The sequence below is a fragment of the Haemorhous mexicanus genome, chromosome 4 (genome assembly GCF_027477595.1).
Source record: "Haemorhous mexicanus isolate bHaeMex1 chromosome 4, bHaeMex1.pri, whole genome shotgun sequence".
Lineage (NCBI taxonomy): Eukaryota > Metazoa > Chordata > Aves > Passeriformes > Fringillidae > Haemorhous > Haemorhous mexicanus.
This window is the reverse complement of record NC_082344.1, coordinates 36,278,849-36,303,173: the sequence shown is the minus strand read 5'-3', so window position 1 is coordinate 36,303,173 and position 24,325 is coordinate 36,278,849. Positions and strand designations below refer to the sequence as shown.

At 36.6% G+C, this 24,325-nt stretch overlaps 1 protein-coding gene across 5 annotated transcripts in view; it reads right to left on the bottom strand.

Annotated features, from left to right (window-relative positions):
• RAPGEF2 (Rap guanine nucleotide exchange factor 2) overlaps positions 1-24,325 on the bottom strand; it is a 184,381-nt gene that overhangs the window by 23,877 nt on the left and 136,179 nt on the right. For 4 of the 5 annotated variants that reach the window (XM_059844464.1, XM_059844467.1, XM_059844466.1 and 1 more), the window contains 10 exons: positions 22,533-22,664; positions 13,801-13,978; positions 11,942-12,078; positions 11,257-11,415; positions 9,499-9,651; positions 8,961-9,125; positions 5,858-5,965; positions 5,563-5,766; positions 5,352-5,460; positions 2,839-3,085 (listed from right to left, as the gene is read on the bottom strand). In XM_059844464.1, coding sequence (XP_059700447.1) covers positions 2,839-3,085; positions 5,352-5,460; positions 5,563-5,766; positions 5,858-5,965; positions 8,961-9,125; positions 9,499-9,651; positions 11,257-11,415; positions 11,942-12,078; positions 13,801-13,978; positions 22,533-22,664 — 1,592 coding nt within the window. The remainder of the gene's footprint in view (positions 1-2,838; positions 3,086-5,351; positions 5,461-5,562; positions 5,767-5,857; positions 5,966-8,960; positions 9,126-9,498; positions 9,652-11,256; positions 11,416-11,941; positions 12,079-13,800; positions 13,979-22,532; positions 22,665-24,325) is intronic. The other variant, XM_059844468.1, reaches the window with a different exon arrangement.

Sequence of the window (24,325 nt, the reverse complement as noted above, 5' to 3'; positions counted from 1 at the left end):
GGACAAGCAGCGATGACCTACTCAGTACACAGCACCTTCATGCTAAGCCACAAGCTAATAAATCTTTCACTACAACCAAAATAATTGCCAGCAATCAATATCAGGTCTCTCAAGCAGGAACCACTCGACATTAAATAAAAAAGAAAGTAAACAAAAAACCCCGCAGCCCTAGTACCTCAAAATATTTTCTGGTGGTTCTAAACTACTACATACCAGATTTCAAAAATACTGCCAACAACAGCATTTTCTCTAAATTCAAATCAAATGAAGACAGTGTGAATCTTATATTAAGAGTTTCACTTGCATTATGCATTCCTTTTGCAGTTTTATATAACCTATATAACCTATCCTGTGCGTCACGACTGAGGCAGCTTCAGTAAAGTGGATCAACTCTGAAAATGTTAGCTTTAAAAGCAAAAAGAGCGTCTAGAATTGTGCTCCAGTCTAAGTCTTCATATAAGAAATTGGAAATAATTTACTTCACACTCAGTCTACTCTATTTTTAAAACTTAAATTAGAATCTGAGTTCTAACTTATGCAAACAAGTCATGAACTCTAGAAATATCAGATTGAAAGAGCAACACTAAAAAAATCCAGGTCCCATGAAGATCTACTGTTAGGTAAAATATTTTATTATGCCAACGAAAGACGATTGTGGTTTTAAAGAAACAACATTTCTATTGATTTTTGTATGCATCTGCCATGCAGACACACTAACATTAAGTAAGAAATAACTTTCCTGCTGAATGACAAACAGGGTAGAAGGCATAATGAAATTACACAAGTGTCTCAATGCTGCTTCCCTCAGAACACAAAATCCTGTGCATCCCACTGCAGGGCTGCAGAGAGGAGAGAGACAGGGGCTGCTGCTTTGTCTGGGATGCTGCACTATGGGCCAAGCAGCACTTTACCAGAGAGGGAGGTGGGGATTGTGTTTAATCCTCTTTGGACCAACTGAGCCTACAGACCACAAAATCACTCTGTGTCAGAAAAGTAAACAAAGAGCCCCAGTGGAGATTGTACCTGGAACCCAAGAGATGTCTCAGAGACAGTGAAGATCTCCCTGCAGGTGCAGAGGAAATGGTGCTGTTTGCTCAGTTTGGGAAGTTATTTAACATTATTGAACTAAACAGCAGACTGAAGGAAGGCATTATCTCCTGCTCAAACTGATTCATCTTTGGTACTGATTTAACATCTCATGAAGCAGACAAGCTCCCTCGAAGAGCGACCTCACTCTAGTTTAGATTGGTTTTGTCTGGGTACATCCTCAAGGCACTGGAGCCTTCTGCAGACTTCATACTCAAAAAACAGTGGACAGTTTCACCTCTTAAGCCAGCTGAGTTGTGAAGTCTTTAAATGCCTACTTTAACATAAACCAGCTTTTTCACCCCTCTTGATTTTCTTACATGCAAAAACATGAGACTAAGTAAAGTCCCTTAATATATGCAACACCAGTAATTAAAAGGAAGAATGAGATTGATGCTTTTACACAATAGGGGAAAGAAAAGCACAACCACTAAACTCTATAGCTACAGATCTCTATGCAGAAACTGTGCAGACAAAAACAGCTGAATGTCAACAGGCTTTGCAGACAAACTGCTATATATAACACATAAAGCAGAGCTAGCAAAAAGAAAATAAAATAGGTTGAGTTTTTCTGACTCTTACCCAAAGAGGTCCCTGCACAGAAAAAAGTGTAAAAATGAAAGAAAATAAAGAAAAACAAAAAAGAAAAATAACATGAAAATCTTATGCAAATGTTATGAACCATAGTGACCAATGCAGAAAAACAGACCTAAGTATGCACAGCTCATCAGAGAAACAAACGTGCAAGACCAGTTAAACAATTGAAATAATGTTAAAGACAAACAACACAAAAATAGGATTTATAGATTCTCCTCTATTGAAATGTACTGCCATCAATTCAAGAAACATCCATTATTTGTGTATAATAGTTTATATAAATTTAATAATTCTATTACTAAAATTCTATATATAATTTTCAGAATAGTTTTCATTTAGTAGGCAGTAGCTAACATCAGTTAAGCAAACGTTTTTTAAGTAACGGCAGGAAAAAAAGCCCTGCATTTTCAGCACAAGTGTCTTTTTTTTTAAATTTACATAGAATAGTTTCTTCCTTAGTGGGACATGGAAAAGAAAAATGCAAGAGAAAATACTGATTGCACAACTACCCTCTACAATTAATTTTCCCCCCTTCAATAACATTTGCCTTGGCCAACAACCAGGTCCCCATAATATCATATGAAATTCACTCTTCTATTGTTGCCAGCGATTTTCAGAACTCTATTTCTAAAATGTGTTCATAGAATAAAAGCTATCAGATAGCATATTTAGCTTTCATAAAAATAATTTTTAAAAAAGCCACAATAAAAAACCCCACACAATTCTATCAAAGAACCCAAGTTAAAATTTTAACCTCACTCTCCTTACAGCAGTACATAAAAATTCTTATAGACCACTGGAATGTGGATACAGTGAAATCTTAGCTCATACCAACCCTTAGCAAGTAGGCTTGCAGAATTATTCTGAAATAATTTCAGTTAACAGTCCTCTTAAAAAAAAAAGGGAAATGACATAAAGAGGTATTTGTGTCATTACTTGATCTATGAGAAACAAAATACATCTAAATTGATGTCAGGAGCTGCACTGTTAGCAGTCTATGCGTGTTCAAATATTCAGAATGGTTTTTTCTGGTATTTTTTCAGATATAAGCATGATTGGTATTAATAAATAAAACAGTAAAATCACAAATTTTAAGTTCATTAGGAATTATTATAATTTAATGCAGAGAAGATATTTAGGAGGAAATAAACTCACTTGTATGGTTTCTGAGGCAGAATGCTGATTCGAGTCTTGTCAAGTATCTTCTTTAACTTATTTCTTCCCCCAACTGTGTTGGCTTTACTTTTCTTATTTACTTTTTCTAATCCTATTACCTGCTCCACATCAACAGCAAGGTCAGGGATGGAGTAACGACTCGCCTTTTTAATATCACCAATTTTAGGCAGGTGGGGAGCACCATTTCTTTTTTCCTCTGACAGCCTTGTTAGGAGTTCTTTAAAAACTGCACAAGACAGAGAAAGGGAGGCAAGAAAAAGGACAAAAATGTAAAAGACCAGTTCAATATTAATCATTAAAAAAATATATTACGATATACTGTCAATTTCAGCATTAAATTAATTTAGGTATAAGACTTCAAAAACTTTTTTGCTTTTAAAAATAACATTCATTTTCTGTAGTATGAATCAGAAAAACAGTTAATTGACCCAGCCTAGAAGAGAAATACACAGGTGCCCACACGGTTACAGGGATGGTATCAACAGAAGGAATTTGACTTTTTAGTCTAAGGACAAAGGCTTCTGCAGAATAGCAGCATGTAGAAAAAAAGCACATTAGACAAAAGTGAGATAGAAAAATAAAAATGAGAAGAAAGTTTTGAACAGAGAGGCAGCAACAAAAGCTTTCAGATGGACAAGAAATTATTAGCAACAGCATCAAAAAAGGAAAACAGCCACAAAGCCATAAGGAAAATAAAGGAGGAGACTACTGAGACACCTTGGATGTTTGACAGGGCTGTTATATCCATCTGCCAGAAATACCAAAAAACCTCTCATTCTCTCTCAGCTCCCTAGCAAAGAGTCATCTCTGAGGCAGAAATATCTGATAAATTTGTAAATTAGTTCTTCTACTGCAACTTTGAGCCTCAAAAAAACCCCAATACATTTAAATAAACAAAATTGAGCAGAAGAGCAAGTAATATATTCTGAGTGTTAAAGGAAATCTCCATACAAAAATGGAAAAAATCCTCTGATGACTTGATTTGTAATAATAAATAAAAAGTGATAATTAAAACTAAGGAATTGTAGAAAAACAAAGGAACAAGGGCAACTAACTAAGGATGAGTATTAAGGGCTACATTTTACTTTTTTATTAATTTTTTCCTTAATATTCTCTAATATCTAGAGGCACAACAAACTACCAAGAGACTTCAAAAAAGCTTGAAGTAAGACACAAAAGTGGAGGAGAGTAAACCCAGCCAATAACTGTACTGTTGAATAGGACTTAGAGGCTGGAGAGAGACATTAGGTACAGATAAGAAGATGCCATTGAAAAAAGGAAACTCTTCTTTTGGGATTTTTGGAGAAGAAATTCTGCATGCAATAGACAGAAAGTAACTGCTCTGGGACTGTACTGTAATCTGATTTCAGTATTTGCACTGGAGGCACAAGTTAGAAAAAAATTAGAGAAACACTTCTGAAGAAAGAAAGATCCGGTTTTGTCTTTAACAGAGTAAAGCAACACACGAGATTCAAACACCCACTGTGAGGAGGATAGTTACAGAACTTATACATAGAGAAACAAGAACAACTGGCTAAAAAAGCAGGTCCAGAAACATTAAGAAATGTCTCTAACTATTAGAAATAACTGAAATATTAGAACCTTTACTGCAAAGAGAAAAAAAAAAAAACCAACAAAAAAAACCACCCCAAAAAAACCCCCCAAAAAACCCCCACACAACAAAACCAAAAACCAAACAAACAAACAATCAAACAAAAAACAACAATAACAAAAAAAAGTCCCCAGGAAAGAGATTTGACCAGAGACTTTTGGAGAAAACCTAGGCAAACTAAATCTTCAGTTAGTGCAGTGATGTGCTGTGATAATATTCTGCCCTACTTACTTGTGATGAAGAACCTGATCCTGAAAGAGATACTCAAGGAACATATCACTAAATTGTATAAGTAATCCAAGTACCCAGTGGTAAAAAAATCAAACTAAACCCCCAATCCATTCATTAGTTATGATGCTAATTGAGGTCCTGAGCTGCTTGAAGATTCTTCCATACTTTAGTACTTCTTAGAAGGAAATAGATAGAGAACAAATACAGAGGGTAGCAAGAATCTTTTCACCTAGCTGGCAGGATAGGTTGTAATAGCCTTGAGCTTGTTACACTAAGAGTGGGCTGAAAAAGTACAAGTAAATTCAGCAGACAGAATAAGACCACTGATCAGCTGAAATGCCTGCAGAGACCTCTTTCTTGGGAGAGAACTAAACATTATATATACAAGCAGGTTTTTAGTTTGAGCTACATGGTCACAATAGCCCCTCTTAATCCAGAAGCATACACTTGTGAGAGGGAAGTCACTTCATGTAAATCCCTACTTGTAAATTTTTCTTTGCAATTATGAACCAAGATATTTTAGGACCGTCATGTTTCCTTTTTCTATTCTCTCCAGTACAAAAGAGTTTCAAACAAAACTATTTTAAACTATTAAAAAAATAATTTAGATCTCTATCAAAACAAGAATGAACAATGCAGATAAACTTACCAAATAAATTGGTTTTCACAGTGATAGACAGATGAGTGTTATTTCTAAGGATTTCCATGGCTTTTGTCAACTGAATGTTTTCAAAGTTTTGACCATTCACTTCCAATATCTAAAATTCAAACAAGTTTGAAAAATTTTCATGTAGTGAAGAGAAAGGAAACAAAAAAAACAGGGGAGGGGTAATGGAGGAACACATTTTAAAATTACATACCTGGTCACCACGTTTCAAGCCTGCTTCTGTAGCTTTGCTACCAAAATCTACACTGTCAACAAAGATTCCAAATCCTTTTTCTGACCCTCCCAGCAAGATAAAAGGCAAAGGGGCTTCTCGAGATGGCTTTGTTAAGGTTATCAATCTTCGTTTAGCTTTAGCAGCACAAGCAATATTTAACAGCCTCAAATGTCCACCCATTTTCTGTAAGACAAAAGCATAGTAAGTTATCTATAATAACAGCCTGGCTATTCCCTGTTATCCCAGGTTGTCAGAAAAAAACCCTTATTCTTACCTCCCTCTCCAAATTGTTCTCAAATTCTTCCAGAAATCGAGTCATAGCAGGATCTCCTTCAAAATCATTGAAGTGATTGTTCACCCACAGCAATACTACCCGTGTAACCTGAAAATTAATCCATATTATAAACACATTGCTGAAATACTCAGTACAACACTACTGCCAAGTCCTTTAAAAATATTGGTCATTAAAAGCCCTGTAAATTTTCACTGGAATCTTAACTAATACATATACATATGTATTATTATATATACTATTATATTATTATATACTATAATATACTATTATATTATTATATACATCCAAATCAAACTTCACTAATATGCAACTATATATCAGGAGAATAGAAAAAACTAAGTATCAAAATTGCTTTCACTGGTATAACAATTATATGCTGTATTTCATAATGAATGCTGCAAGTCAGAAAACACTGGCTGTGTAGAATTTTATTAAGTAAGGAATAGTGCACACTGGTAGAAGGCAACAAGGTAGATCCATTTCTGACTTAAAACAATTTCCTGTTCATGTACATTTCCAAATCTACTTAGTTCTCCAAGCACAGGATCACAAAGCTTACAATACAGCCTAATATTGGCTCTTGAATCTCCTAAGTCTTTAGATGCGTCACCATTAACTTCATTTGGCATTTACCTCTGTAAAAGAACTCCTGTATGTTTAGAGAGGCAGGAAAAATAAGATATTGCAAGAAGCAGGAAACAGGTTTTAACAGCAAAACCAGCAATTCCTTTCCTTAGAGCCAATCTTTCCATTTACTCCTCCTTTTTCCCTCCACAGGCTACTCCCCCCAAGCAATTGTGATTATAGAGCTGAGAAGAATCTTAGCTGATATTCTACAGTTTCTTAGGAAAAAATATGAAGAAATAATATTAATTAATACTAATGAAGGTAAAGTCACAAAATAAGAGCTGCATTTTTTAAAACAATATGCTCTTACTATAATATTCTCTCTTTTAGTATGTGATTTGACCTGGAATAGCAGCAGCAGTTGTCCTGACAAAAAAAAAAAGTGTTTTGGTGTCTTGAATTAGTATTGATTCATGCTATTTTTAAAAAGTTGCTGAATCCAAACCAGTTGTGCCACTCAATGCTACCTCTAAAAATACAGCTGCATTTCTTCTTTTATGCTGGGACAGAAATCAGTAGGGATAAATCTCTAAACATTTCAAAATGTAATGCTTAAGAACAAAGTCTCATACAATTTAAAAGTCTCATACTAATTTTAATTAGTGCTAACCCCTGCCCATTCTTCGTGTCTGCACAAAATCCAAACCTCTGCAGCCCTGTGTGCTAAAGGTCTGACACCAGGCATGCAAAACCAATCCCTGCCACCCTCAAAGTTTCTAAGTAGTTTTCCTTTTACCCTGGAAAGGAAATTAATTCAGAACTGCTGAAATAAATGACCAAACTAACCAAGCACTTCAGAACTCCTCAAGTTCAGATTCCAAAAGAAGGCAACCAGCCAGCTCTACATGCTGCAGCTTCCAGCCACAGGAAAATACTTGAGATTTCTGCACCTTTGAAATTGAAGATGAACTTCATTCCTGTTAAACAGTTTTGATATTTCTCATTACTGTGGATGACACTGGAAGATCCAGAGACTGTCTGGTTAAATTTAGGGTAATTGCAGATTATTAAAATTGTCTGGGAAGTCACAAGCTGTACCACACAATGTATTTTAAACTACTGCAGTGACAGCTTCACTGTCAATGCTGCTTTTAAAGCTGGGACTTACTCATCTACACCCAGAGGACACTGAGCTGGGAGGAGTTGAATGCTGACTTCCAGAGGAATGCCATTACTTGTGTCACAAATCAGAAACAGCATTAAAAGAGGATTAAAGCTGTAAAATCAAGTAACTTGCTGAAGGGCAAAATCACTGCTAAGGCTGAATGTCCAGTGTCCCACTCTGGATGCTCCTGAGTACTCATCATCCCCAGGAAGTTTTACTCACCCCTTTCACTCCCTTTACTGCCTATCAGCACCCAGAACAAAACAGCCAAAATCTTACAGATTCCTTATTCCCTATTTGCTTATCCCCACTTGTCCCAAGCTGTTCTCTGCCTCTGGCCTTTCTGTCAGTGCTACTGGAGGTCAGAAAAGGTTGGTTATTGAGGCAGCAGAACAAAGAGCTGCTCTGTGTTCAGACTGATACAAGCAACTGTGCTGGCTCATGCTTTTAGAGGCTGAGGGGACTGTCCATTGGAGGACAAGCAAAATAACTTTAAAGACGAACTGCAACATTATAGCTCTGAACAGTATTAGCTGCAAAGCCTCTGTCATACATAAGGTCCTTCCTTCAAGGCACAGCTATACTAACATTTCTGGAAGAAATACCCAGAATTAAATAAAAGCTGAAAACCAAGTTTCTCTTTTGCTGTACTAATATAATTCCCATGGTTTCAAATTTACACAAAGAAAAGGGCATCTGGAAATTTTTAGATTTTTTTAGGATAAGAAGTTGCATACAAGAGGAAATAAAGCAATATGGTTTGAAGCAAGATAAAGCCTCAATGGCCAGTGTACCAAAACTGGATGTGCCTATTTCTTCCATCATGGAAATTTTGTTTAGGGAAGAAGATATCTGATTGCTTTCTTCTGTTTGGGTTGGGCTTGGTGGCTTTTTTTTAATGTTACATAAAGCACAACAGATTCTTAACAATGCATGAATTTTCTATTCTCTTAAAAAAAAAATCACGTTTACCATGTTGAATTAACTAGCAATATGTACAGAAAACACAGAACTTAGTTATATGCTCAAACTTGGAGACACAATAAAATTCTAATGAATTACATTAAATAAAAATTACTCACTATTGGTAAAAAGCCTCCCATATACCTGCAAGCAACTGAGTTGTAAAAACACAGCAAGGTAAAGCATGGGCAATCTACCTTGCATGAACACAGTAATATTTAAATAAAATAAGAAAAAAAAATGTTCATAGTTTTAGCCATATATTCTGCCATATATTCAGCTATTTGTATCTTATTCAATTTAGTCATTCTGTCTAAAGCATATTTTATTCTTATTGCTTATATTTCAAAGCAAATGGAAACAATACACGATTCAGGAGATGTTCACCTTATCCCTGAGGCTGGGGTCATTGAACCACTCCAACAACTTCTTGCCCACTTCCATTGGGCTGGAAAGAAAGGTCCTATACGTCAAAAGGAAGTCTTCTATAAATGTTGGGTCTACCACAGAGTGCTCTTCCACCAAATGCATTGTTAACCTTTCAGCTGTTCCCTATTGAAAGCAAAAAAATTGAAAAATCATACTTAACACATTTTCAACACATGCAAATTTGTTTTCTTGTAACATACTGAAGACTCATCACACTAGAAATACTGCCATCCATTCACTGATGTGCTAAGCAAACATAACAGCTCGACCACTGTGTTAAGAAATGTAAAAAAATTGAAAATTATGTAATTAATCTCTATAGAAATCACCTAGTTATCAACATGCATAATTGTTTTTAAAAATCTAGAAGTATTAACAATCCATTTTCAAATATTTACTTCTACAATATATATCTCAACTGATCCTGGCCCTAACTTGCCCAGTTAAGAGGTTTACAGAACACAGACTTTTTCAAGAGACTCTCTTTTCCTTTTACCTTGATGACAATGTGGCCTTTCCTCGTTCCAGTGCGGTCCAGCTCCCTATGCTCCTTCACCATCACAATCTCCCCTTCCTCTTCCACCTTCTGCATGTTCTTTTCCACTTGGTTGAGGATGCGGCAATAATCTTGCTGGGCTATGCAAACAAACTGGAAAGAATCACCGCGCACCAGCGTTAAAAGGTTAAATCTTCAGAGGAGCATTCAGCCTTAAGGTGCAAGTACTCAATCAACAGACAAGATAAAGTAGCTCCTCAACCGGCAGTGAGCCTTTCCAACAGTTTTTGTCTTTCCAACAGTTCAGGTGTAACGAGCAGGTGAACAGACAGGCACAGTACTGCCACTACAATCCTGCAGTTAGAGGAGACCAAGATCCATCAGAGCAATATGATTTCGTATTCCCAGCCATTCTCGTTCAGCTGCTCTGACCTCCCCACTGCTGGAGATGAAGCCCAGCTCTTTTGTGGTGTTTAGAAGAGTTAAGTGAAAACCCAGCTTTAATTTTTTGTGCCTATTGTTTTGGTAAATAATCTTCTTTTTTTATAGCTATTTTATTGAAGTCAATTAGTAAGAAAAATAACATTTATTCAATTAATTAGTGCAGGCATGAAGAAAGAAATTACTTCTTGGCTTAAAGCATACAGCAGGAAAATTATTTTCTACAGTCATCAGTTCAGCCAAGAATAAGCACAAGAATAAATATCTTAGGAATGTTCCTAATACCTACACTATGCAAATATAATTAAGACCAACCATAACAAATTGGAAAAAGACTACATTGTACACAAGTTGTTATATGCCTGTCTCTTTTGGGGGGCAAGATTAAACTGCCTTGTTATATGAATTTGGGTATTTAACTGAGAGGAACAGTGTTTCTTATGGTTGAAAAGTTGTTAAATCCTTATGTACATACTTAGGACAAGGGCCCAAGAATCAGAGACAGTATTTTCTCTTTAAATTCATTTAGACACCATTTCATTTTTCCAGCAGCTGAAACAGAAGTTCCACAGCTTGGATTTGCTGAAAACATTACTCTAACGAGAAACCATTTATGCACATTTTGGGAGTTAGATGGGCAAGCTAAACCAGGTGACACTATGAACACACATTTTCACCCCTTTCAAAGGTCATCTACTTGAAGCTAATTAGCCATCAGGACCAAGCAAAATGCTTAATTCACCCACGGCTCTGCTATAATTTTCTGGATGGGAATAAGCAAATAGCAAGCACATAACCAGATTCAGCCCGTAGTTTTATGCTATGCTATGAAAAGCATTCTTTACATCTGACTGCTTGTATTACAGCAAATATCAAGGCTTTTTCCTTGAAAGGTCAGATTAGCCAAAATTAGATCCTTCACTCAAACCACAGGAGATAAAGTTTTACTCCGATATTCAGTAGCTGAGTTGAGTAAGGAAGAATGGCTATTAGCTGCAGAAGGAAAGGGGCCTGTCATGGCTAATGGACCTTGAGATCCTACTAAGGAACACTGAAGCAATGGATGTATGGCTGGTGGCCCTCACATTCTAGAAAAAGCATGTAGACAAACATCTTCATGCAAAATGATCCTTTACCCAGATGAAGATAACTCCATTTCCCAGACTGTGGGTATGCAGGAGCCATACTGCCTAACTACTGTCCAGGGTTACCCACTGGATATTTTACATGTATTTACTCTAAAATAAAACTGGGTCTCATTATGAGTTGCACTACACCTGTGTGGGTGTGAATTTGCACAAACCACAGGCACTTTACCTGGCAGTCATCCACTTTGGTTCTCATCACTCCTTTCATATATTCCTTTTCCATGGTGGGGGAAACACCAAAACTGTTCCCCATGCACAATATCTCTGTTCTTCCATCAGGGTATGTCACCTCCACAGAGCCATTCAAAATGACTGACCAGGAATCCAGCTACAAATTAAACATTGCAGGATACATGAAGACCAAATCACTTAACATTTTAATATCGTCCTCTATAAATGCAACTCTCACAATTGTTCTAAAGCAAAAGTTATTTTCTAGCACCTATTAAAAATTTTACAAGCTCATTTTCCTTAAATGTACAGCTATTTCCAGCTCTAGAAAACTGGCATCTTAAGTTCATCTTTACTATTAAGAGGTAATGTAAGACTGTGAAAACAAAATAGAGGAGGTTTTAAAACAGCACTTGAACACTGAAATAAAGTGCCCAGGTGAGCTCAAATAGGCAGGAAGCATTTTGTACAGTACAGAGAATGTTTTATGTTTTTATTCTTTAAGAAATGTGTGAGTGCTTAAACAAAAGCTTTCAGAACATCCAGAACAAAAAGAGTACCAATTTACCTGAATGTTGGGGTTTTTTTTTCTCTTTTTTTTTAAAGTAACAAAAGAGGACCTTAACTGTGTGGAATCTGGGATGTTTGGTATAATAGGAGAGTCAAAAGTAACTTCTACTGACCTCTTCCCCATCGTTTAGTACAATAGTTCCTGCTCTCTCCACAACTGCAAACACCATTACAGCACAGAGTTCTCTCCTCACTGACATTGTCATGTTGGCAAAAGCAGGCAATTGATGCATGAATTCCAGTAGTTGTTCTGAAGGAGAAAAAGCCCACTGAGTCGTGCATGTCAAAACAACAAAGCACAGTAAAGACAGCTCTTCAGCAAGATGCCTGAGGCTGCTTAAGCTAAAATGCTGCACAATCGTTTCTGTATACTAATAAATCATGTACAGTGGCCTGTTTTAATTACTGGGTATTTTGTAGACACAGACTGGCTGGTTCTATCATCAATAGAAACCCTGCAAAGTAAAAGTCAGCATAATGGAAGGATTGTGATGTAACCAAGAGCTCTGAATACAACCAATGATATTTTTAATACTTCAGTCAGGGCAATAATTTCATTGTCACTAGAACTATATAAAACAGCAAGACAAATTTCACAAAACTGAGCAAGTTGTTTGTATAAGCTAACACCTCCTAGTTTAGGCTTAACAGTAAATTGTACTTGATCATTGTCTGGTGATTTCACAAAGTTCCTTTCAGATGGACCAGACAGGATTACTGTCTTAAAGGTGACTACTGCTGCTCTGTCTTCTACCTGCACTTGAGTTGCACTTGTGCTCAACAGTGAGCTTCTGGTATTTTCATTTTTTATGCAGTTCATAACTACAGAACCTAATTTTAGCAGTCCTGCCAAGTGATTATATGCCCTAAAAATGTTTTTGCATCCAGTTTGATCTAAAATGTCTACTGAAAGAGTTCAATAGGAGCCCATCTTTTCCCTAATTTTTATTTACTCTGAATCACAGGTTGTGGTTAAAAGGGACTTCCAGAAGTCATCTGGTTAAACCTGCCATCTCAAGCAGAGCCACCCTACAGCCAGCTTCCCAGGAACACATCCAAACATCTTCTGAATATCTTCAAGGAGGAATACTAACACCTCTCTGGACAACCTCTCCCAGTGCTCAGTCACAGAAGAAAAAAAAGCATTTCCAAGTGCTCTGATGGAGCCTCCTGTGTTTTAGTTTTGCCCTCTGTCCTCTCACTGGGCACTACTGAGAAGACTCTGGCTCCATAATCTTTACACCCTCAACCCAGGGTATTTCTACACATTAATGAGATCCCCTGAGCCTCCCCCAGGCTGAACAGCCCCAAGCTCTCTTAGGCCTTCCTTGCATAAGAGATGCTCTAGTCCCTTAATCATCTGATAATCAACCTTAATCATCATTTAGTCATACTTCAATAAAAGAAAAATATCTCTCCCAGTGAAACAGATTAGATTAAAATTTGGATTCTAGTTCTGCTTTGCTTTCAATGTGTTTACTTGCATGTTAACATAGCAAATTAGTTTGATTAGATGCACATTTATGTTAAGGTTTTAAAGGCTCCAATGTTTGCAACAAATGTCAAGTCACAATGTCACAACTGACAATTAAAAATATACTCTGAGAAGCAGTGTTGACATTAATGTCACCTTTGCCAAGGTTCTGTCTGTTTTCCAGTTTTCAACAACATCTCCTTCATAAACCTGTTCTGATATCAATGAGAAGCTGAAGCTTGAGATCAAATGGGCCAGCAACTAATAGGTTTCACCCATATTATATGCATTATTCCTTACTTGTTCACATTATATATATATATATATATATATATATATATATATATATACACACTTATACAAAAAGCAATAACAATAAACACTAGACTTATAACTACAAAGGCTAATAATTAAAATAGAACCACAAACTCAAAAATTAAGTTTTTGGAGGTGAAGAAGAACTTGTTTGACAATATTTTACTACATTGCAATACTTACCAATGTCATCATCTGTCCTGTCTATTGGGTCTTTCTCCAAGCAGTCTCTTACAATATCCCTACTCATCAAAGGATCTGATGCCCTTTCAATGTCTTCTTCATCATCGTCATCCTCAGAATCCACTGCTGTCTCTGGCAATCCACTGAGATCCATATCACCAGCTTCACTTTCTGTAGCCTAATTAGTGCATAAAGAATTAAAAAACACTCAAATATGTTCTTTCCTGCTGCAATTTTCTGGTTAAATGTACAGAGATGAATTCTATAATCTAGCACATGACCCAAATTTATTCAGTATTTTTACATTGCTTTTTTTCTTTTTATATCTTTTTAAACCAACTAACAATTTATCAATCCAAACCCACTATGTTTAAATATGACTTTTAACATTTGTTTCAATCAGTCACACAAACAAAGAATTCAACAGACATTACTTAATCTGTGGGTCTTGGGGGGATTGAAGGCTAGTACATTTCAAGCAACAATGTCTTGGACTGTTAGCTGAATATCATTTTTTTCAATAACAGTTTTCATTTGACAATTTCTGTGCTCACCCCAAATTTACACTTTCAGACACTTAGGAAATCAAAATAATTTTAAGCAGACAGTTTGGGGAAATAAGAACAGCATCAAAATGCTACAGGAATTTTGCTGTCTCTCAGTCACCTAGGACTGTATTTTTGCTTTATCATTTCAGTTGAACATGGTTAAATATGGCTTTTGATTGCTGAAAAACTGCCTAAGTATTTACAGATGCAGAAAAAATGCAAAGTCATTGCTTAAACACCACAGATGGACTATCCAGAATATCTGTCAAACTTAACCTCCCCCAAATTGTATAAAAATGAATGAAAACGTAGTCCAGATATAGCCTGAGGTCATTAACACAGCACCTAAAGGTAAATATATTTTAATATTTAAATATTACAAAAATGATTGAGTTTGAAGACTGAACACTTTAATAAATCCCACAAACATTTGTCTGTCATGGCTGACACGGCTGCTTTTTCTCAGAACCTGATTTAATTCCACGGCAGCTGCCAAGGCTTAGCTATGACAATTTTTAAGGAAATGCAAGCTTCTAATGAGCAAGTTTTAAGCCATGGCTTGAGAAATCCAGTTTTACAGGCATTAAAGGGATGGTTTGTTTCTGAAACTCTGGGAGCACACAATGTATTCACATCTACTTTAAAAACACTACATGGGACAAACACACCTACTAAAGCTTGTTTCATTGATCTGTCTCAGACTGGTGAAAAAGACAAACCACAAAACTAGGTCACTCTCTGAACACAGGGAAGGTAAGAGAAATTGCATTGGTAATTTTGTAGAATCATCTTCCCTATTCCTGCCTCCCTATCTGTGGCTGACATCTGTTACTTTAATGCCACTATACACAGCCACCTCATGAACAGCAGCATATGGCTGGAGATGGATCAGGGGCAGCTAGTGAGAGTCTTAAATGCTTCTGTCCTACAGCACAACACAAGCTCTGTAACTGGGCCTGGTTAATATAAAAAAGCATGATAACAGCATCTATGTAAAATTTGAATTATTCTCACTTTTTGCTTTTGGGTTGGAGTTTTTTTAGTTGTTGTTCGTTTGGGGGGTTTAGTGGCTTTTTTGGTTTTGCTTTTGTCAAGAAAAAATGCTGCTCATTTTTTAACCTGGATAAGGAAAGATGTTAATGGCACAGAAACAAATTCCAAAACATAGCACAGATAGCAGAATTTTACGAGCAGTCTTACTGTGTTTAACATGCACATTCCCTGTGACACATTTGAAACAGCTGCTGTAAATACTCTTTCAAAATAGCCTTCATCAAAAGTGACTGGTGGAAAAATTAGTGGTGATGAGTCAGTAGACACACAGCTTATGACACCAATCTGTCAGACTCTGAAGTCTCCAGCAGTGACAATGCCAGTGACAGTGGGACTGGTTCACAGGCAATTTTGCAAACCTTCCCATCACTAACAAGTGCCCCTCCTACCTGCCCAGATTAGGCTCTCTCAAGAGCACGTTAGCAAAATGATTGCAGACCTCAATTTAGTCACACAATGCTAACATAGACAGGAAACTTCCACCTATTGTACAACATCTGATTATTAAAAGATAAGTTATTTTACTGTCTTAAAGCAATTAAACAAAACTGGAAAACTCCTGAAGCTCTATTATCAAGAAGAGTTGATGCCTTTTAAAACAAATTCTCACACTGAATTAAATGTAACTTTGGACTCAGAAAACACTTTACAAGTGCTACTAAAGGCTACAAGATTTCCCAAAGATGGTCACTATTTACACTCACTGTTTCTTTTTTTTTTTTTCTGACAACTGAGGTTATTGGTGCATGGAAAGCAACTACTTCTAATTTCCTATCAAAAACACCAAACCATTGCAACAAAGAAGCTCAGCACTGAATGCAACAATCTACAAAGTAATAAGAAAGTTTGTTAATTTATAACATCGTTAAAAACACCTTTAGAAGAAAAAAAAATACATGTTTTCAAACAACTTTCTGAAATTGCTATGATCATGCAAAAGATAGCAAAGAAAGACAAATGTGGCCTTTCTGCATGACAAAACAAAACAAACACCAAACCAAACAAGCCCAACAACCCCCCCCCCCAACCCACAAACAAAGAAAAACCAAACCAGAAAACTAAGAAAACCTCGAGGGCTCCGTGTGTTTACACATGACAAATAGCCTTTTTTAGGTTTAGTAGCAGCACGTATGATGCCAAGTATTCAAGGTCCTCTTGTTGAGACATTAAACTTCATGACCCAACTTCTCTGAGTGCTTTTGTACCCCCTTCTGTGTGAGAAAAACCAAGCATGTCTGCACAGGAACCCTTGGTTAATAAGCAATAGCCATGCATCTGTCTAAGATTAAAGGGGAAACCCCCATTAGCTCCCATGGGCATAGGAGATTCCTTATGTACCACAGCCACCAAAAACCCAAACACAAGATGAATATCCAACAGAATTTGTACTACAGTCAATCATGAGGCTCACATCTTCTCAGGGCATGTAATCAAGGATAAAATGCACCTTAGAATTGCCATTCTTGGGTGCATGTTGTACTTTGCTTCTTGGGCAATAAGATAAATTAGTTTCACTTAAATAAATCTGAAAAGACTGCATGTAAGAAAAATGCAAGAAGAATGTTGGTTGCAGCCTGAAGTACAAAACAGTGTCTCTCCATAGTCTGAATACCAACTGTGATAGCAAATTTCCCATGTCATCTTTCCATTTTCTGTAGAGAAAATTTTTGAAGCTTCAAAGCAATCTCATAATAGAGACATCCTAATATTTTATTTGTCACATCACCAACATGAGAGTTAAGAGACTAAGACAGACGTTTTCAAGCCTGAGTTGCAGCAGTATTTCATATTTGACACCTAAAGAGAATCTGACCAATTTTAAACAGTGGCTTTAGAGGTTAATACTGCACCAATAAAAAACTAGTGGCTTCAGCTGCGGGGGATCTTGAAACCCAAACACACAGATTTGAGTGATAACAGCTAATTAAACAAGTACTGTGAAATAACCTGGGTAAAGATGTAAACTGAAAGAAGCCTTGTCTAAGTTCTTGGTTAGCCTTTGGTTCCTTGACTGACATGAGGAAGAATGGGAAGATTAAGAAAAGAAGAATAGTATTCATTCTCCCTAGGTTGGACTGGGAAAATGGTAGACCTTTCTGGTCACTTTAGATTGGCAGGAGAGGAAACCAGTTAATCCCAACTCTACTGGTCTTTGATTTTTTTTAGATGCACCATGACAACAAGCATAATGAGAGAGGTGATGGACTACATGAGCAGCTGGAGAAGATGACTTCATTTACTGCCTGCCTTCCTCCTCCTCCACTGAATTTTTGAGTTTCTTGAGAAAACAGACTAGAAGAGGTTAAGGGCGATCTCTGCCTTTACACAGCCAAGTAACTCTCACTCCAGTGAAACAACTGCTTCATCACACACTCCCCACCCTTACTAAGGGAAAGAAACTGGGAAGACTTGGAGAGCTGCTTATATGACTGGCTCTGTTCTAAGTAGCCTTCATGGTTTTCTTTCTATACTGGTTTGGGAAAAACTTCCAACTGATGGTAACATAAAGAGAAAAAACTAGAAAACCTGTAAAAGTAACTACACTAACTAGTGATTTCTTAGCATTTTTAACAGACTATTTTAACCTTTACTTTTCTAGAAATTTTAATTACTTTCTTTAGGAAACATTGTATCATTTTGAAGACTAAATTCCCCTTATAACTATTGTTACCACCTAAAATCAACAATGCAAAATCTCCAAACATGCAAGAGAAAAAAACAGGGACAAATTAAAAAAAAAGGCAGCAAGAATAGAAGAAGCTCCTTGCACAAACCAGAAATATGTTCATTGCCTGGTGCAGTCTTTCAATTCCACAAAGCTAACAAAGAAAGAAGCCATGCTCAGCTCAAAAACACCATCTCCACATTACTTTTCAACCACTGTCATTTAAGGGCTAAAAAAATGAACTAAAAAATGAAAATAAGAATGTCTATTACCAAAACTGCTCACTTTTACTTTCTAAATTTTAAGCTGATACCAATACAAAACAGCAAGAACACTGGCTCTACCTGTCTCATGAAATGACTTGCAGAAGTCACATTAGCTTGAAATATTCCCTCATGTCATATAGACACATTGGATTCTGTGTCTCCACAGAGACAGAGAAGGAAATCATGTCTGGGATTTTGTTTTAAATTAGCTTTCAGATGACTGAGCAAAACAATAAATTAAGATGACATTCAATCCATGCAACTATAATATGTATTTGTTTATTAAACAGTTATCACATGTACTACAATCAACTATAATTATTAGACGTTCAGAAATCATACATAATCTAAGGTAGTAACATTATTTTTTCATACTGCATTGACACGAGTGCAAATGTCCATGAAATACCTTAAAACTCCTTCAGTCCAAGATTTTCACAGTGCTCTCCATATTTGTTCTTTCATCATCTACCCCAAAATCTACAACACGTGTCACAGAAGTCAGTCAGAGCAGTTTTCCTCCCTGAAGATGGAAATGTGTAGCAATGCAGACAGCCCACTGGGAACAGCATCCCCCTTATTGCCAATGATTGCCTCCTTCTCAGAACAGAGCAATGCCTGCCAGGACCACAGGCATACACAGCATGGACTCTGGAAGTCACAGAGCAGATTAAGAGGCCCTGAATTTACAGGATTGATAAGGAGCTGCATTGGGCTTCACTGAAAAAGCAGGGGTGGCAGTCCACAGGACAATTTACCTGAGCTGTTCCAGCCACCACTCTGTGGCATCACCAGAGCCCTGCATTTCAGCAGCTGATACAGTCAGAAAGAGTGGCTTTATCTTAAGGTAAAATGTCTTTATTTTGCATGCAGTGACTAAAGGGCAGGCTGCATGGACTCTCTGGTTTGAGAGACAAAAGACCGGTCTCACTCAGGAAGAGCTGCTGAAGGGGGGACCTTTCTTCTGGGAGCTGCCATATCAGAACCATGAGAAAACAAAGCTGACATCTTGAAAATTTCCAAGCAATAGACACATCCTGGGAGGGTCTCAGAAAGGATGTTCCTGGTTTCCTGTACCGACAGTGGTATCTGGGCAGGCATGGAGGGCACGTAAGCGTGGCAGGAAGCCACCAGTCTGAGGACAGGATAAGGCAAAGAAAGGCTGGCAAAGAGCTGAGCCAACACAACAATGCTTCCCAAAACAGGGAGGGGGAATAATACACGGCCACGAGCTCAGATCTCCTCACTCTCCAATCATCTGGTAATATATTTAGTAAGTATAGGAAGCATCTAGGAGCATATAGGAACAGGTATATGTGTTCATTTAAGAATCATTAACTAAGCCCAGGAATCAGGAGAAAGCAGCCATACATGAGAAGCAGCAGTGAATGATTTGCTTTGCCAAGTCAAAAAAAGACAGAAGCAAGGAATTGTTCTTGGCAAATACAAGCCAACACATGATCTACTGACATTCAGCATCCCCTTCCTATCAAGTCACCCTACAGAGTTTGTCACTTGAACTTATTTCCTAAAATAAAAATAACAGTATTTAAGGACCTTACTAATTGGCACCTGATATGTTTTTGAAACATGGGTGGGGTAAACACAAAGTTTGATTTTTTTTTGGCATTTCTTATCCTAAAAGAAGTTCTTTCATGTGCAACATTTGACAAACAAATTTAGATACTGCATTAATATTTAAAAGGAAGTATTCTCAGTTCAATGCTGAAAGCATCTGAAGATTCAGCTTCATGATTTATTTAAAAAAATCTTAAAAGGCCATGAACATATTTTCACTGGAAACAGCTGCTCTTAAGGCTACAGAACTAATACTTACAGTATGCAAAACATAACATATTACCTCAGATGTCAGCAGTAATGATCTAAATAACAATATAATTTTTAAAATAGTTTTTTTTCTATCAAGAAGACAAGATGATGATCTTTCTAAATCATTGCTTTCTACTTAGCCATAATGAACACAAGTCCACCCCACTCAACAGAAAAATGCCATTATATACAGAAAATAAGAATCAAAGAGATAATGATCATGAGCTTTACCTAAGACTTATCAAATCTGAAGGAAAAAAAATAACATGTTGATGACTTGGTTATGGTTTACTGTTTTTGAATAAACACTTGGGAGACAATTTAGAGAGGCAAGGCAAGGCAAACAATTTAGAGAGAATGACTGATTCACTCTCTTGGTTTAAAAAATATATTTCTCTTTAATCCTTAACTTGGCCCTAGAGGAGTCAAATTACATCCATTTTATTTTGTTTTGGTTCAGGTTGTTTTTTTTTTTTTTTTTTTTTTTGGCAGTATTTTAACCTAGCCTAACACTGCTACATTACATTTCTTTATGACTGAAACTGAGGCCACAAATTAATGATTTACCAGAACTTGAGAAATCAAGGCAAATAATTCTTCGTACCATTAAGTTAAATTCAAGAATTTAAGAATCTTATCATCAGTTTCCACACCTGAATTTACCATTTCATTAATAAACATTTCTTCAAGTATATGTATTAAGACAAAAAGATGAGGTTGCATTCTACAGTACATGGTCATATTGCAGGATGTAGATATGGACACAGGTTATCAGTCATACTTTGACATTGTGCAATTACACAGTTCTTGATACAACTGTGCCAAGTCACCTTTAAATGTGGTATGAATTGCAGATTAATTGAAGAAACCAGATAATATTTTTACGAATGGATTATGCATTATGTTTGTAAATTCAGTTTAAAAGAATACTGAAAGAGTAAATTTTGTCTGTATAAATACTTCAGTATATCATTAACTCTCTCCAAACACCAACCAGTATGTTGATTCCAACACTGCAAATGAAACCAGTAGGAGTCATAGACCAGGATGGCAACTACATAGAGAAGTATTTTTTCTGAGGTTTCTTCAGTTCTTTTATGTTGTTTGGTTGGGGTTTTTTTAATTGCACAGAAATTCAATTATCTTTTTCACAGTTAAGAAAGTTTTGCTGAAAGTCTGCAAAAAATTTACTTCCAACTTATCTCAAGAATAGCTGTATGAATATAACTACATGCCACCTACAGCTGTGCCTCTAGAGGTACTTGTTATTTTTCTGTTAGAGCGGGAATCTCTGTAATGAAAGGAATGAAAATCTGTAGAAGACTAGAAGAACAAAATTGATTCTACTTCTTCTTCACTCTCACAATATAAACCTAAATCATGTCTCAAAGTAATCCTGTCTTCAGAAGAAATTCTGACAAATCTACTTGACTGACATATGCTATGCCTTTAGTGTTCAGCTAATTTGATAGTTTTGCAAAAATAAACCTTTGCATTATTGTAATTACTGTCTAAATGGAACGGTGATCTTTTTATAGCCTATCTTCTTTCACAAAAAGAAGCCTATAAGCTTATTCACCTGAAAGAGCCTATATTCTTCAACTATGATCACAGCTGAACTTTCATGTATTTACAGATATGCTTTTCCTGTTATTTAATTGACTACATTTGCAATTTCAGAAGCACCTCAAAAAAAAAATTTTTCCTCTTCTAGTTAACAGTACTTCATGTTGAAGTGGTCTCACTACTTTATGATTATTTTGACAGAAATCTATTTTAATTGGATTTGATTCCTTCCTTTCTGAGTAACAAATTGGTACACTTCCCCATCAGGACAGCTCCTCCTCCAACATTGCAAGAACCATAAACATCAAGTGAAAAATGCATAACTCCTCGTTTTATTTCCCTTTAGACTTTTTTCCAATTTATATTTAAACGCTGGATCAGTTTCAGAGTCTCTCTAAACTCAAGCTGTGACTAGCACAGAGCTTTACAAGAAGAAGCCACCTCAGAAGTACAACTTTAAAAAGCATCACCAGTTCAACCTGCCCACCTTTCTGAGGATGGCCAGAGAGGAAGCACTGCTAAGAGGTTGCCATCACCTTTCTACAGGGTGGGGAAATAGAAATATGCCCCTCAAGCACGGGCTGCCCACTCCACATTTGTTTCTTCCCACCATTGAATACTTTCTACATTATGAACCCAACACATCTAAAGCCTGAAATCATTACAAACAAAAATGGTTTTTTTGAAGTCCATTGAGTACTTCAAGTACTCACAACTGACAAGAGGCAATAGCAAGGACATTCAGCTATTAAGTGCAAAACTGCTGGCAACTGCACCTCCCATCAGCATCCCTTCCAGTCTTACCTGGTAGATATCAGAAAGGCTGCTGCTTCCTGAATCACTAGTGATGCTACATCCTGAGTGACTAGATGAAACGTGGGTCACCTGTGGGTGGAGACTGTCAGTAAGGTGCAGCTTTGTGAAATCTGCAGGAAGCTATAGGTGGAGCAGAAAAAGCATCATTACAATTTGAGGGAGATAGACAGCAAAATTAATTCAAATCATATATGTCACACTTTACTCTCTGCCAGTACCAACTATTTAAGAAAACCACTGGGGCTTGAGAATGCAGCGTAAAAATTTAGAGTTATGCAGCTTTTTTAACTCATGCAGAGGTCAGCAAAATACCACCAAATTGTTGCAAATGTAAGAGATTCAAGAAAAACAGGTATCTGAGGACAAACATTAGTGCCAGAACTCTTCAGTAGCTTGCTGTGGGGTTTGGATAGAATTAAAATGTATATGAATATTGTGCTACTTCCAAAATCAATGGTTTCCTGCAGGATGGGAATTAACAAGAGAGTAAAGGCACGTACTTTAAAAAATCAACCAGCACTGCTCTGGATTTGGTAAACTCTTGTTTCTCAAGTTGACAAAGTATATCAGAGACAAAGAAAATCCAAGTCACTGAGCTATCCATTATACTTTGAGCCAAATAATGTGACAGCAAATAGGAAATGTGGGAAGACTGACACAATTACAAAGAGCTATAATCTTGAAATTAGTTTGCTCACATGCAGTGCTGAAGAATGAACTGAGACAGTGTATTTGAGCATTTAACAATCATTCACCAAGATTTGTGATATATATTTCTACTATTGCTTTAGGCCCACAGCTCCCATGAAAATCTTTAAGAACTGTAAACATTTCCAGACTGCAGAAAGAGAACTTTGACTCAGTAAAATATTTTCTGTCTGTAGAAAGATTTAAATGATATTTCAGGGGCAAATTACTCTTCTCCCCAAGAAGCCTGCATCCCACAGCTAGTTAATAAAAATATGTTAATGTATCAATTTTGGTGTGCAATAAATTCTTCAATAATTACAACCAAAAATCTTTGTTCATTAATTTTGTTTCAGCTCAGACAAGGCAGATACTCTCATCTCTAAGGAGTTGTGTTTGTATGAAAAATGTCACATGCAGTGTGTCCATCCATGTCAATTATGAATGCTACCTTGGTGCTTGCTGTCCCTGGATGGAAATGAAAATAAGACCTCATTCAGCATTAACAGAGAAAAAGCCAATCAGTATAAAAGGTTAGGGAAAAAAGCCACAAGAGAACATGCTAGAAAAAATTATTAGCTCTATACAGCTAAAGATACTGAATGATTTTACTGCTGTTTGCCTTGTTTAGTTCTGTTTATGGAACTTGCCCTGAAAGAACCATGGCTTAAGGATTTGTAGTGAAATTACAGACAACTGCAAACCTTAGTCTTATTTCAACTGACTGGCATTTCCTATTCTAATACATCTGAAAAGGATTTCTTCATTATCACAGAATGACTGCATCAGTGATAGCAAAAATGGCTGCATTTTAAATAATTCTTTCCTAGTATCTTACTGGAAAGAGCAGCTAAAACCAGCAACCAAATACTAATAATCCCAAAAAGCTACAGTAAGCCCAGAGCTAGATTTGATCTTCATCAACAAAGAAAAGGCAATTAAGAAAAGCAATACTCTAATACACACAGCCATGAATGCTGCCTCCAGAAAAATCTAGTTATGCTCACTACTGTTATTGAAGTATCAGAAAGGGAAAATCCAGCATTAGGGACTGCATTATAGTATCTGTTGTCTTTGCTGCTTTTTTTCAATCT